The 14,034-nt window shown below is 38.7% G+C and overlaps 2 protein-coding genes across 4 annotated transcripts; one reads left to right on the top strand and one right to left on the bottom strand.

The window, feature by feature from the left end:
• Positions 1-1,460: 1,460 nt before the first annotated feature.
• Positions 1,461-7,613, top strand: LOC111345751 (spermatogenesis-associated protein 6). Of its 2 annotated transcripts, XM_022953030.2 has the most exons (12): positions 1,461-1,589; positions 1,720-1,860; positions 2,058-2,106; positions 2,190-2,237; positions 2,717-2,838; positions 3,622-3,747; positions 4,442-4,751; positions 5,147-5,493; positions 6,046-6,122; positions 6,297-6,386; positions 6,771-6,827; positions 7,117-7,613. In XM_022953030.2, the coding sequence occupies exons 1-11, from the start codon at positions 1,542-1,544 to the stop codon at positions 6,784-6,786; spliced, it is 1,374 nt and encodes a 457-aa protein (XP_022808765.2). In that variant the 5' UTR covers positions 1,461-1,541; the 3' UTR covers positions 6,787-6,827; positions 7,117-7,613. The 2 variants fall into 2 exon arrangements, with proteins under 2 accessions (XP_022808765.2, XP_088594357.1); XM_088738231.1 differs by lacking the exon at positions 6,771-6,827.
• A 562-nt stretch (positions 7,614-8,175) lies between these two features.
• LOC111345755 (delta(3,5)-Delta(2,4)-dienoyl-CoA isomerase, mitochondrial) lies at positions 8,176-14,032 on the bottom strand. 2 transcript variants are annotated; one of them, XM_022953038.2, is made up of 9 exons: positions 13,887-14,002; positions 13,650-13,698; positions 12,278-12,503; positions 11,662-11,750; positions 11,187-11,422; positions 10,103-10,173; positions 9,839-9,910; positions 9,390-9,540; positions 8,176-9,251 (listed from the first exon to the last, which is right to left on the bottom strand). In XM_022953038.2, exons 3-9 carry the CDS (start codon positions 12,397-12,399, stop codon positions 9,156-9,158), a joined length of 837 nt encoding a protein of 278 aa, XP_022808773.2. In that variant the 5' UTR covers positions 12,400-12,503; positions 13,650-13,698; positions 13,887-14,002; the 3' UTR covers positions 8,176-9,155. The 2 variants fall into 2 exon arrangements, with proteins under 2 accessions (XP_022808773.2, XP_022808772.2); XM_022953037.2 differs by lacking the exon at positions 13,650-13,698 and having other exon boundaries at positions 13,887-14,032.
• Positions 14,033-14,034: the final 2 nt, after the last annotated feature.

Below are 14,034 nucleotides of genomic sequence, written 5' to 3'. Positions count from 1 at the left end.
GAGTTTGTTCCATTTGTAACAGACATACCGTATTTCCTCGAATAAGCGCCCTCGCTCTATGAAGCACCCATCCTGCGAAATCAGTGCATAAGAAAGCGCTCCCCTTCAAATGGAGAAGGGGGGGTACCTTCCCCCCACCCCCCTACTTTCAGCTGAAATTCTAGGAAATAATACAGTATCTATCAGTTTAGTAAAACGACAATGAAAATCACAAATTAACTTTTTTAGATGTGTTAATCAAGAAACAATTTTATCGCGACTCTTTGTACTTCATTTCAGTATAACCTTATAAAGCTTACCTGCGACTTATGGTTTCTTGTATAACAGGTTAAAAAGAAAGAAGCAAGACTTTTTTAAAGCGGCTGAATCGGTACCAAACAAGGTAACAGGATATATCAGTACGATAATACAGTATAACGACTAAGGTCGAGCTCAGGGTCATAATTTTGGCCTCTTGAGAGCGGTATGACTTAGCGACCATACTGCTGATAAGGGGTCAAAATGACCCTGGGCTTGCAATAGAAATCCAGTCGAATCACAGTTTGTTTGCAAACAGTCAACTCATAATTAAGCATCAGTGGATCCGTGATGATTTTTGTTATGACATGTTGTTCTCATACGTTTCAGACGCAAGCAGAATGCGTGGCACATTGGTATCATTACAAGAAAAGAGAAGATCATATCGAGGTCAGAGACAGCAGATAAATGTTTAATAGAGGATAGGGTAGGGGCATTGAGTATTGAGTTCAAGTGGTATTGTGGGGGTTGATTTTCTCTTGTTTAAACATAACGTTGGGGGATATGAAACTTCTTGGCTCATTGTGACACTGGTTTAAACAAGAACTAACTCAATATTTTAATCACACATAAAAAAACCCAATTCTTGACAGTTTTTATTAGGATACGTTTATGCCGTATTTTCTAAAATTTATGCCTAATGGTTTTCACAGGCGTGCAAGCCTTGTGCGGTACGTATGGAACGAAAAAGGAAACGCAAACTGACCGAAGAACAAGAAGATGCCGCAGAGGCTGCCTCGCCTCCGAAGAAATCTAGGTCAGGAAGAACCATCAAAGTTCCTCGACGCTTCTCTAAGGGAGCCGAGGAGCGTCAGAAATGAACAATTTAAGCCCTACGCTAAGGGGCTCACGGGGGGGGGGGGTTACACAACACGTTGAGAGGAGTGGAGAAGATGATGAACAGTTGCAACTCTGGTGAGTCTAAAAGCAGATGAATCATACAATACTTTAAAATTGAGGGTTGTGTTTCCAGCAGGAAAATCTTAAAATTTAAGAAAATATGTGAGGGTTCAGCGAGAATATTCGAGTCACTAATACGCGCTTGTATTGTGTGCGACAGTCTCTCGTGGAGACTGGGACCGGGACTGCCAGGCTCGATTCAATGTGGTCAGCGGAGTCATTCATCGATAAATGAAGGCCTGGTAACTAGATAGTTGATAGCGTCCTTAGCAGCAAAGTACGGTAAAGCTTCGGTAAAGCGACTTCGATCTTTTTCCGTTATTGCACCCTTTAATTCCATCGCCATGCCACGAAAAGCTTTAACTTGCAGTGTAGCATTAGATATCTATCAGGTAAGACCTTCATCGGCTGAAACGTCGCGGAAAATGTGAAATACGAGAACACGCAAAATGGCAAATTCTTACGAGATCCTCAACTGCTCCACATACAACACGACGATGTGATGTTGTTATTATTCTACAGATAACATGCCCAGGAACACGGCATTTGAACGACAGGAATATGCTTTTTCTGTCGGTTTGTATTTTGGGACAAACGAAGAGGACTAAGTCGGTGTTTGCGACGTTCCCTCTCGCACTGAATGAAAGGGTGTACTTTGAGAGGGTAAGAGATTTTCAGAAACTTTACTAATGAAATACACGTAGATTAATTAAGGACGCGAGTTCTCAGATGTTTCTATGTAAATAATTTATCATCTCTCTGAAAAAATTTAACGCTTCCTCAATTAACTTATTGGCTCTTCACATGCGTCCTTGATTCTGCTTGTATTTTTGATCGAGTTTCGTCTTTTTTTTTTGTAGACTTTTGTAAATGCAAGGGAACCTACCCATGTGATGGGGATTTTGGAAGGTAAAAACAAATATTTCGTTCAAGGAAAACTCTCTTGAACGAAAATATTGGTTTCTTATTTGTATTTTGTTTTTTGTTTTTAGACGAACATGTGTTGTTTGAACTTGTCCAATACTCTGATGTGTATAGGGGTGAGTAGCAGAACTGAGCAGAAACCGAAACATGATCATAATTTTTTTCTATTTATAAAGGTTTCGCTTGCAGTTACTGCTTGAAAATATTAATTTATCCACCTGCTACATTAAACTATCTTGAGGGCTCTTTGTGTTTTAAATGAACACAGCTTGGCATGTTTTGTTTTCCCTACACTGGATCTCAAAGCAAAATCATAGAAACTAGCTGAAGCTCTTTATAATGCCTGTACACCTGTGGTCATTTAATGTTCTAAATAATCTGGGATTTTTAATTGAACAAATACAAATAAACAAAACTATGAGGTGTAATAATTGTTGCTTGGTGCACAGTAAGTGAGAAAGAGGAGGAGGATTACCACTTTCTTATTTAAAAATTAAATTTTGAGTTTTGTAATATATGTTTCAGGAGGACTGAGAACATTTTATAATTACCTTTCTCCTCTATTTTAATTAACATTATTTTGTTGTTGTGGAAGGAGGGAAGGTTCTGGCTCGCTATGAGCAATCAGCCAGGGAATTTCTGTATCCCACACCTACCCTGACAGGCAAAGATGGTGTGGAAAGGGAGCTGTTACTGGGAAGAACAGTACACTTTACTGTAAGTTCAACTACTTTGGTACACAGGAATGCTGCATAAGTTATGCACCAAGATAGTACCATTCATAGACAAATACATACATACATACGTACTTTATTGTCGCCTCCCCAATGGGGCTTTCAGGAACAATGTAGAAATTACTGACTATACATTGAAATAAAATTAATTAATCACAACATCTAATATAATAATTTATAATCTTAGACTAAGAATATATATAAAAACATATGTTCATGATTGGTTAAAAAAAATGGATATTCTAATCAGAAGTATTAATCAGATTTCAAAAATTCAGAAATAAGCAAAGATTTGAGTTTTCTTTTAAACATATCAATGTTCACAGCAAGTTTCAGTTCTGTATCCATTTTATAGTCCATTTTACAGTTGTGTGCTTAGTTGCCAAGCCTTTGAACGGGAGTGAGGCTAGGGGTGACCTTGTTATGCTACAAACCTTGCTGCCTTTCAAATGTAAATCGCTTTGTTATCATGCTAACAGGTCTCCATCACAACAAGGTCACCTTTAGCCTCACTCTGAACCAAAGGCTTGGCAACTAAGTACACAACTGTAAAATGGCCTATTGATTTTCAAATTTTGATCAACATTTCTGAATTTATACAGTAAGCATGAGTCTGTCTACTGTGGATATTAATTTTGTATTTGGAATTTGCAAGGTACTGATCTTAAGATAGAGTTTTCCTTTAACTCCATAGTTTTAACCAACATTAATTCCTAAGTAAAGATTAATGCTAGGCTATAATGTTAGTTTTTTTTTCTTTATTTAGGGTATTGATCCTAAGTTGGAGTTCTCGTCAAACTCTTTGATTCAAGAGACAACTGTTCCTGGAACATATAGGGAACTTACCAGTGTCGGCAATGATGATGATGACGGATCTTCTTCTAGTTCTGAGGTACTGTAATTGGTCAAGTGGCAACTCTGCCCATTTCCAGGTTCTCTTGTAAGGTTTTTGATCTTGCCATCAAAACAAAAATGATTCCCTCAATCCTGTAATTGTGACAGTCTTTTATATTAGTTATTGACACTCATAGTCAAATTATTTTGCTCCCTTGCCTCAGAAAGTGAACTTCCAGGCCTTTTAACTTAAAGTAAAAATAAAAATTAAACACACCTGAAAAATACCTTATTTAAAATTATTCCTCCCATCATACATCTCTTCAAAGGGTGAGAAGACATCCTTGAAAGCTTCAAACAAAAACTGATGCAACAAATGCATCCACAAAATCCTTCCAGGAATTTTAAAGGCCTTTTACATCTAATTCCTCAATTAACCTGTTTCTGACTTTGGTTCAGCATGACATCTGTTTTTTTTCACGGGACATGCAGGTCATGGTTCTTTTAATTGACATTTCCCATTTCCCACCAAGTAATATTCCAAAATCCTGTGTATGTTCAACAGATTTGAATTATCACAAGAAACTGCTTATTTTACAAATTGCAGGTAGTGCAACTACAGGGAATGAACTTGTTTTAACCTTAATGTTTACTAGGAGGCTTCTCAGATTGCATTTACTAGAGAACAGTGTGACAGATGTTAGAATCAAATGGGTTAACAAACTGAAAGCAATTGAATGTGCATTTAACAGGCTGAAAGCAGCTCAGAAACAGAAGAAGAGCTCATTTTAACACCAGCTCCAACACACCATAACCACAGTATACATACCAGAGAGTACCACTGCATTTGTGAATGTCCAAGGCGCCCTGAAAATAATGGGAGAGTAACCTTACGATCAAGGTCTCTTTCTCCGACACACAGACCAAAGTCAGCCACACCTTCCCTCAGACCTCCATTCAAGGCTGGCAAGGCTGATGACAAGATCATTTCTCGTCGCAAGTTTTTAATCCCTGGACAGTCTAAACGGAAGAGTAAAGTCATTCCTTTGGAGGGAGGCCCTGGTAAGAATATCACAATCTTTGTTGGAAGACAATATACCTCTTACCAACCGAGTTCAAGGTCTGTACACTACTGTTTTAAGTTACAGACCAATTTTTTTTTTCTCGGATTTCAGATAAATGCTAGTAAGCAGGGGAAAAGTCAGAACACTTCTGCTAATATTTAATAGCCATGCGGAACAGGTGCAATTATTTTTCATTTTAAGGTGAACGGAGGCAAGTGCGAAAGAGAAATCTCGCGCTCCCCCCTCCCGCATGACTCGCGCAGAATTTACTTACTTTCGGAGTATTTTCTTGGTTGCTTAATAAAGCGGGAAAAAGATTTGCAAATTGGTATTTTCTTTTTTACTTTTTTTTCCCAAAAGTTTCAAAACTTTTTTTGTTCTTGAAATGTACAGCTCCGTGTCCAAATTGTAGAGTTCCTCATAAAGAATGCATTGTCTGCCAAGCGTACCTGAAAGTCTATGGCAGAGACTTCCTGAAACATCGGTTTGGTCGCGTTCCACACAGGCGGACCACATCTACACCGGTATACACGTCTTTTGCTTCAGAACCACCGAGGGTTCGTGCTCCTGCATTTGATGACGATCCTTTGAATGTATCAAGGGCCTATAGTGAGCCCATTCCGAGAAGCAGAAGAATATTTCCACGGGAACCTAATGGATACGGCTCTTATTTGTCATCGTCTAGTCAAGAGATTCACGACCGGGTAGAGCAATCGATGAGACGGCGTTCTCCGGTTCCTGTAAGTAAACACTGCTCTTTGATAACCTTTAACTGCTAACCTCACCCACCCCTCCCCTCCTGAAACTAGGTGATGTTGAAAATTAGTGCGATTTAATTACTGCGAATCGGGAGAAAAGTACTTACTAGTCATAAAACAAAGTTAGCCTGGAAGAATTAGTAATTTCCGAAATGAGGAAACATAACACGATTCACTGAAACCGGAAAAACAACATTTTTGAGACCTCAGTACCGTTTGTCTTTTTATCACCAAGTGTAAAAGTCCTTAACTCAAACAACGGTCGTAGAATTATCGCCAGAAGTTATTTCTATTGTGACGGCGGATTTCAGCTCTTATTGAAAGCTAAGTTTTGAAGCTTATCTTGGATTCGGGGTGGAGGTGATAAAGTTAAAAATTAAGCTTCGCAAAAAATGACGCGACTTAATTACGTTAACCTGAATTTTAAAAACTTCTCCTGGCTTATTGATTCCTAGGTTAGGGGAAGGGAAACACAGTAAATTAAGTTTGTTGATTTGTGGTAAACAATCATTCCTTTGTACTCTCTTTCTTTAGACTTACACTTCCCAAACGTTTGTGGAACTGTCAGATTCTGACGACGATGACAGTTTGCTCTCGTTACAAGAACTGAGGTGAGATTTGATTTCTTGATTTACCTGCATTTTTTATTTTATTTTATTTTTTGATTTGTGCGGTTTGTCTTCTACGAGTTGGGTACGACCAGATCCTATAGTAGATACTTGGGTGTACTCAATTGGAGATTCGTTAAAAAAATTAAGACCGGCTTTATTTTTTTCACAATACAGATCTGAAATAAATGGCGCCCGGTTGGAATCTCTGGACAGATCATTTGAGGATCCCGAACATCCCACTTTAGGGACAAGACTGGACCGAAGGTAACTACACCACAAATGCTGTCACTAAAAAAAAATTAACTGCGTGCTTGTGTGAGTTAGTTTACCCCGCTGGATAACTTTGATACAGGTTTAGCGTCATTTCCAATCGCCGCATATATTTTAAAGTGGTGCTACCTCTAAAACGCAACAAAAGTTTTCCATCAAACCCAACGGCTACCGGCAGCAGACATCACTCAACCCCAAAACTACCAAAAAAAAATAATAATAATAAAATCCTGGAAACAACTCCCTTCGACGCAGACAGTTTTCAAAGGGCTTCCAAGTTCTGCTTTTCTGAGCGTTTCCTCTTCAAATTGCTACCCGTAGACATGAGGTTTCTCACTAACAACGGCTGAAAATTTCTCTGTTTTTGTCAAATTTCAGCCTTCGAGGTTATTGACACGCAAGGTGTATGGAAAATCGTTGATTTCCTGTCGAAAGGTGATTTTCATATTTACTTGTTATTTAAGGTGCGTCCTCTGTCAAAAGGCGTTTTCAATAGGCACACGATTAAAGAAATTTCCTCTTGAGATATCCAGTGGCTAGCTCTCACTTTCGTTTTGTGTACAAGGCATGGTTAAATTTTATTGCGACACCACCAAAACCTTCCCCCCTCTCAGGTGATAAATGATCGGTCCTTTAACAGAAAACGTTGATGCGTTCAACACTCAACTTGTAGGAGATACCTAAGACATTCCCTTAGTCAGCAATTTTCATCTCTCTTTTCCAGTGTGACTGTGCCTCTATCACGTGACTCCTTCTGGTCCAATCAAAAGTCTCAGTTCGCCGGGCGATCACACCGAGCCTTATTTGAAGAGTCATTACACGAGATTTATCGGAACATGTACAACAGTGTAAAAGAGTCTCACTATTAACGTCGCGACGTGATGTCTCAGGAAAATCCTATCCAAAGTTCGGGTCCTTCAAACGAGAACTCGCAAAGATGGTTACTGCAAGTGCTCCTGCATCATTATAGGAGCTGTGGAACCTGAAAGTGATTCTAGTCTGCCAGTTCTAACAGTTTTACAGAGTTTAGTATTTGAACTTTACCTCAGCAACCCTTAAACCTTTCACGTGTTTTAACAATTATTTATGACACCAGTGTTCCTTTGTCTGGTCTGTTCATAGCGGCATGCTTTGTTTAGCTCGGAGTGACTAATCACTGGGAATTCGAGAGTTTTTATGTATCAAGTTAATAGAAATAAATTTATATACTTCTTGAGGGCAGTAAGATGATTTTGTATGACTTCTATTTGGAACGTTTCTTGTGAAAAGAAAAGCCTGACGACACTGAATTTCTCCCTGTGTATTTTTTTGGCATAAAGGGGAGCCTCTCAGTACCCGACTCAGTTGATTTCGGCCACTATTTATGCTTTTAACATAACACTTATCAAAATGGAAAATCACCTTCTTAAAAGCAACCATAAGTAAGTATGCATTTCCTGTGCTTTCTTAACACTTTTGCAATCAAGAGAACCAAAACTGAGCCCAAAAAGGTATACCCTTTTTTGTATCTCTGTAGCTAAGCGCGCTCCGAGCTTTGCATTAAGTACTCTCCGGCACTGTCCGCCATATTTAAAAAAGTTTCTGTTGCCAAACCCTCTTGTTGGATGGTTTTCTTAAAGTTGTGTAAACGATTTGCTTTAGTCTTGCGTATGTTCTTCGAAGCGAGTACGCCGTGGTTAGGAGTCGTATAAAAAAAAAAATTGCCGATACAGAGGCTGGAGTCCAACTGTGTTAAACAACACGCGACCAAATTCATTCAATTAAAAAAAATAAATAACCTCACTGCAGATCCACGTAATCTTAGATTGAAGTGTACAGTCTCTAACAAAGATTGGCTTAATGATCAGATCACGCTCGTTACACGTGGATACAAAGAACAAAGCAACGGAGGAGGGGAAGAAAAAAACCATATATGAAAGAAACTCAAGAAAATTTTAAGTTTGTTTCTCGGACACGACAAACACAAAGAGAAGATAATAAATATCTTACTTTGTCTTAAAAAAAAACTACGTCCATAAATCACAGTGCAGACCTAGAACTCGATTATCAAGAAATGCTTGCTTTGTTGACCGCACGGAGACGCCCTGGCTCTCATGAACAAAGAGCAAAATCCTTGTCGCGTCACTGTCGTCTAGGAAGGAAGTGCGCGTCAAAGAGCTACTTTAACCCTATCTTTGTCGCGCTTCTGCAGACCGTCAAAAGACGATGGAGAAATCACGAAAAAATCCTCGTAGAGTACAAGGACCGTATGACATGCGCAAGTGGGACAAAGAAACGCCGTTAGCTACGGGGTCACGGCATCCCATACGGTTGCGGATGGTACACATGTTCAGTTTTTGAAACAGATCGCCGCTTAGTTAGCGCAATGGATAGTGCGCTGGACTGTTGTGCGGGAGGTCGAGGGTTCGAGCCCCGGCCAGACCAACACTCAAGGTCTAAAAATAATTGAGAACAATTTGCTACCTTTCTATAACATCAAGAAATGGTTAGATATTCTATTCTTCTCGGATAGGGACGAATAAATGGAGGTACCGTCTCCTGCAGGGTTGGGGTAGGAGCCGTTAATTCCCCACACACGAGATTACTGTGTGATGGGATTTAAACCAGCTTTAAGCTGAACTGGGCTGGCCTGTCTAAATATCGTAAATACATACAAACATACATCGTTTTAAGAATACTGATAATCACATGCGAACAATTGTTGAAGGATTTCTGTAAGATCAAAGTGTCAATGTAATGTTTACAACTATGACTGAGAGTGGTTTAAAGCTTTGAGAACACGGGTTCCTCTTTATTCATTCCAGACTGCACAGCTTTCAGAATGTCTTCCGTTTGTAACATAGCCATGTTCCACGTAGCCTGAAAGGTGAAAAAGAACAAGAAAAACATAAACCATTTTCATCATGAAATTGTACCGACTGGTTGTTCACTGACTGAAGAACATTCAATTGTATGCTCTACAGACAATTATTACAACCTTTACAGCAATGTTCTTACCATGTATTCCAAACCCTCTTGTGCAGAATGGTCTCTTGAAAAATTAAGGTTGTGCTTGGTCCCTGCCATGGCAACGGGGCTCTTCTTGGCAATCTGGCCTGCCAGCTCCAATGCTTCCTTTACCAGGCTATCACGGCCTGGGCTGACACGACTACAGGAAACGAGAATAAAAGAAGAGGTCTACAACAAGGTTTCATGCTTGATAATCTCGTTTTTTTACATAAAAATTGACGATTCAATCTGACACTTGGGTAGGGCACTTAAACACAATTTTGGCCCCAGGGAGCACGAATTTAAACAGACCATCTTCAAAATTTGAAATGCGCGAGGATTGCCTAGGTGAAAGGAATCGTAAAGCTTCAAATTGACCGATACATAGTCCACAACCTTAAGGGGAGACCTCGAACTCGGTTTGTAAAGGGTATCACTGACAAAAACACAGAACAAACCTAACAAATCCAAATTGCAAGGCTTCCTCAGCTGTGAATCGTCTCCCAGTGAAACAAAGCTCTCTTGCAAGGCTGAAAATGAAAATAGATACTATTAGATAAGTCTGCAATTATACAAGGCACGCTGTTTTTCTTTTCTTAATTTCAATATCAAGAGCGCTAGCATCGAAAGATCTCTTCAAAGACCACTTTGATTTTCGGGAGGTTATCGTGTTGAAAAAAGATAAAAAAAAAAATTTAAAAAATTAACAAAACAATGCTCACCTGTCATTTCCAATAATTTTCGGAAATTTCTGCAAAGTACCCAAATCTGCAGCCAGTCCTATGTCAATTTCCTTGAGTATGAAAAAATATATAAAATTTGAGATATAAAATTTAATATACAACTATAAGAAAGATTTTCACAAAAGGCAAAGAAACGTCAAGACAACACTCAGAAGATGTTTTTTTTTCTCCAAGACTACATATAAAAAAAAAAAAAAACCCACTCTTTAACCCTTTATACCCTAACATCAGTATGCATTTTCTCCATACTGTTCTCATGTCGTGACTATTTTTTGAGAGTTGTGTGACAACCTCGTTTTGAAAATCGTTAGAGCCTCGGTTCCATTGACGGGCCTCGTGAAAAGAACGCATCGGTGACGTTTTGTACTGTTCTTTGTGAGAGAAGAGATTGTCGAGTTCTAAACAAGATTAAACCTTAGTGAGTCATTTGGTGTGACTCGAAGAGCACTTTTGTTTCCCACACTCAATACATTTCCTAAGGTGCTGACAAGGAGAATTTGTTTAACGATCAGGAGCTTCTTCAGTTGCTGATCATTTCCTTTATTCTACTGACCTTAATGTTTGATTCACGAGTGACATTGTGAGGAGAAATTAGATGCTAGTCACTCTTACTTTCAAAAGTGTTACTTACATAGTGTAACTTGAGAGTCAAGAGCACCAAGGAAGTTGAATTTTATATTTTGTGGTACACAAAGTAGAAATCAGCTGATCAATGCATCACAACATTAGAAATAGAAAGTAGAGGAGAGCAAACCCAAAGCCAGGATATTGTCTAAGGAGTCTATGGGTACTGCCTGCAAGCATGCTCTTATTATGAACCCTGCAGGATGCACATTTCTTTGCTGGTGGGAAGATTGGAGACAAGTGGGTTGGAGGTTTGTTTGGGATTTGGCTCTAATATAAATAATCATTATGAGCTTTGGACCTTCTTCATACCTCTTGCCATTTCGGGTTGTTGAAGGCCTCGTAATTTCTCATGAGTGAAGAAATACAAACCCTGAAGCACTTATAACAAGGGCTTGCTTTCAGGTCCATTTTTGGGCAACTTGTGCAGGTTACATACCTTAATTTGAAACCAAGCATCAGATGAGCAAAGACGAATGTCACAGGAGCAGATCATGTCAACTCCTCCACCCACACATGCTGAGTGAACAGCTGCAATGACTGGCTGCGGACATTTTTCGATGTTACGAAATGAATCCTGTAAGAAGAGGATTAATTTTCTCAGCACATGAGCTCTTCTGGAGGGTTCCAGGTCAGAACTCATTAAATTACTCCCCATATCCATAAGATCAAGGCCTGCAATTGAAACAGTTAACCAATCTGAGGTGAAACATTTCACAAGTATGTATTTGTTGAGTTCTTGTTAGAAATGAATTTTAGGTTTGATTTGGTAGCCAACACTCATATCAATAATAGATGTCTGTAATGAAACTGAGATATGCTTGGATGGTCCGCAATAGGTCTCTGCACTCTTTACCAATTTTAGTTGACAGACCTAATCATTATTATGAATCTAACATAATATTTGCCCCAACCTGCAGTGAAAATTTTTCCTGCTCCAGTTAAAACCACAGCTCTGCAGTCGGCATCATCAGCAATCTGTCGAAAACAATCCACCATCTCCCTGTGCACAATAAGAAGATGAGATGGTAATTTTAAATATAAACCTGTTCATCCAAATTCCATTGTACTTTCCCCAAAACATATCGCAAAGCAGAGTGGTGGTGTGAAACCTGTAGGTGGCACAACCACTAGCTGTCATGCCATTTTTACTATAATAATATTAGTGTTTGTCATTGCCTCTTCAACCTCATTTGTCTAGTAACTAAAAACCTTGAGATGCTGTGTGAACCTGTAGAACTTGTTGCAAGCCATACTGGTTTGTCAGGGAGATCACATTACAAAAACTCATGTTTCAATATTACACCTTTAGCGCCCTTTTAGATGATTTTCCTCTGATGACTAAAATTTTATCTCCGTCAAAAAACATTGAGCATAGACCATTAACAGTGTACAGAAAGGTCACAAGCTGACCTCCACCAGGAGTTCAAGGGACAAAGGTCACCAAACCATTCTTAGGTTGATAAAATACATAAAATCTAGAAACATGATATCTGTAGATTAATTCCCATAATTTCAAATGAAATGTACCTCCAAAACGTTCCATTCATAGCATTTCTTTTGTCAGGTCTGTTAAGTTCAACCTGAATCACATGGTCCAGTGGTTTAGTCACAGCAAGAGTTTCAAATTTGTAGGGTTCTGTACTATTCATCCTTGTGTTTGATCTGTGAACAGCACTGCTTTGAGAAGCTGGCAAAATTGTCTCTGGCTTCAACCTTTGGCTTCTATTTAATAGATGACCACTGATCCCCAAAACTAAGTAAAAGAAGTATTATGAAATTAGGGTTGAGCCAAATTGCTTATGGTTATAATGAACCCACGTTTCTAGGACAAAGGAATTAAAAAATACTAATAATAAATAAATATTATATAAATAAATATATATATATATATATATATATACCAATGAATAAAGGCTGATAGTTTCTAAAGAAACTGTTTGGGGCTGTGTCAGTGGGGGTAACGAAATAATTTGAGTATATCAACAAAGTTGAAATGGTAAATTGGCCACTGTTACGATTATAAAAGCTGACATTTTGAGCATTAGCCCTTCACTCAGACGAAGGGCTAACGCTTGAAACATCAGCTTTTATAATTGTAACGGTGGCCAATTTACCATTTCAACTTTATTGATATACTCAAATCAAATATATATGCCATTAATACCATTAACCCTTTCATTCCTTACAGCAATAAGCATCTAATTTCTTCCAAAAGTAACACCCCTGAATCAAACATTAAGGTAATGAGAACAATGGAAATGATCACACTCTCAAAAAGCTCATGATTTTAAGACACAATCTTATTGTAAGTACCAATAAGAGTCTGGAGAATTTGTAAAGTGATGTTAGGGTGTAAAAGGCTAGACTGTTTCTGTGATACAAAGCAGTCCTTTCTCCTGTTGTGCACGTCCATTGAGTCTTTTAAAAGTCAGAGTACAGAAAGGTAATTTATTACACTTAATAGGCCATTTTACAGTTGTGTACTTAGTTGCCAAGCCTTTCATTTGGAGTGAGGCTGAAGGTGACCTTGTTGTGATAGAGACCTGTATCTAGTTAGCATGATAACAAAGTGATTTACATTTGAAAGGCAGCAAGGTTTGTATCATAACAAGGTCACCCTCAGCCTCACTCCCATTCAAAGGCTTGGAAACCAAGCACAAAACTGTAAAATGGACTATTGATATGCTTAGCACACCTCTCAGAAGAAATTCTTAAATCTAAGTTAATATGATTATAGTTATCAGCTAAGTTGAAATTGTAAATTGGCAACCGTAAAGAATAAAAAGCTGACGTTTTGAGTGTCAGCCCTTCGTCATTTGCTCTGACGAAGGGCTAATGCTCGAAACAAAATTACCTTGTTACCACCACCGACACAGCAGCAGTTTCTTTAGAAACTTACCCCCTTTATGAAAGCAAGGGCCCTGGAGGGAAAAGTCACCGCATGGAGCCTGGAAAAAAATTGTTGCTTCATCGTAATAAAAGTAACCGTTTCAAAATGTAGAGGTAAAAAACTTGCGTGAAATTACATAATAATTCTACAAACTTACCTCTGTAATTAAACAATGTTACCCTGCACTCATCAAAGAGTTCTGAAATCATTCTTTTACGTCTCACACATAAAATTGTAACTGCTTACCTCTTCCAACTCTAAATCGGGAAAACATTTGTTCAATTTTTCCTGAAAAATTAACCCAAAACCTTGATTTTATCCTTGCTCAGAACTTTGCCCTTTCCGCCATATTTACCGGGGAGGCAAGCGAGGCTGCAAAGCCTAGGCGCCTCGT

This window comes from Stylophora pistillata, chromosome 11, assembly GCF_964205215.1.
Source record: "Stylophora pistillata chromosome 11, jaStyPist1.2, whole genome shotgun sequence".
In the NCBI taxonomy this organism is placed as follows: domain Eukaryota; kingdom Metazoa; phylum Cnidaria; class Anthozoa; order Scleractinia; family Pocilloporidae; genus Stylophora; species Stylophora pistillata.
The sequence above is the reverse complement of the archived record's forward strand: the minus strand, read 5'-3'. Positions and strand labels throughout refer to the sequence as shown.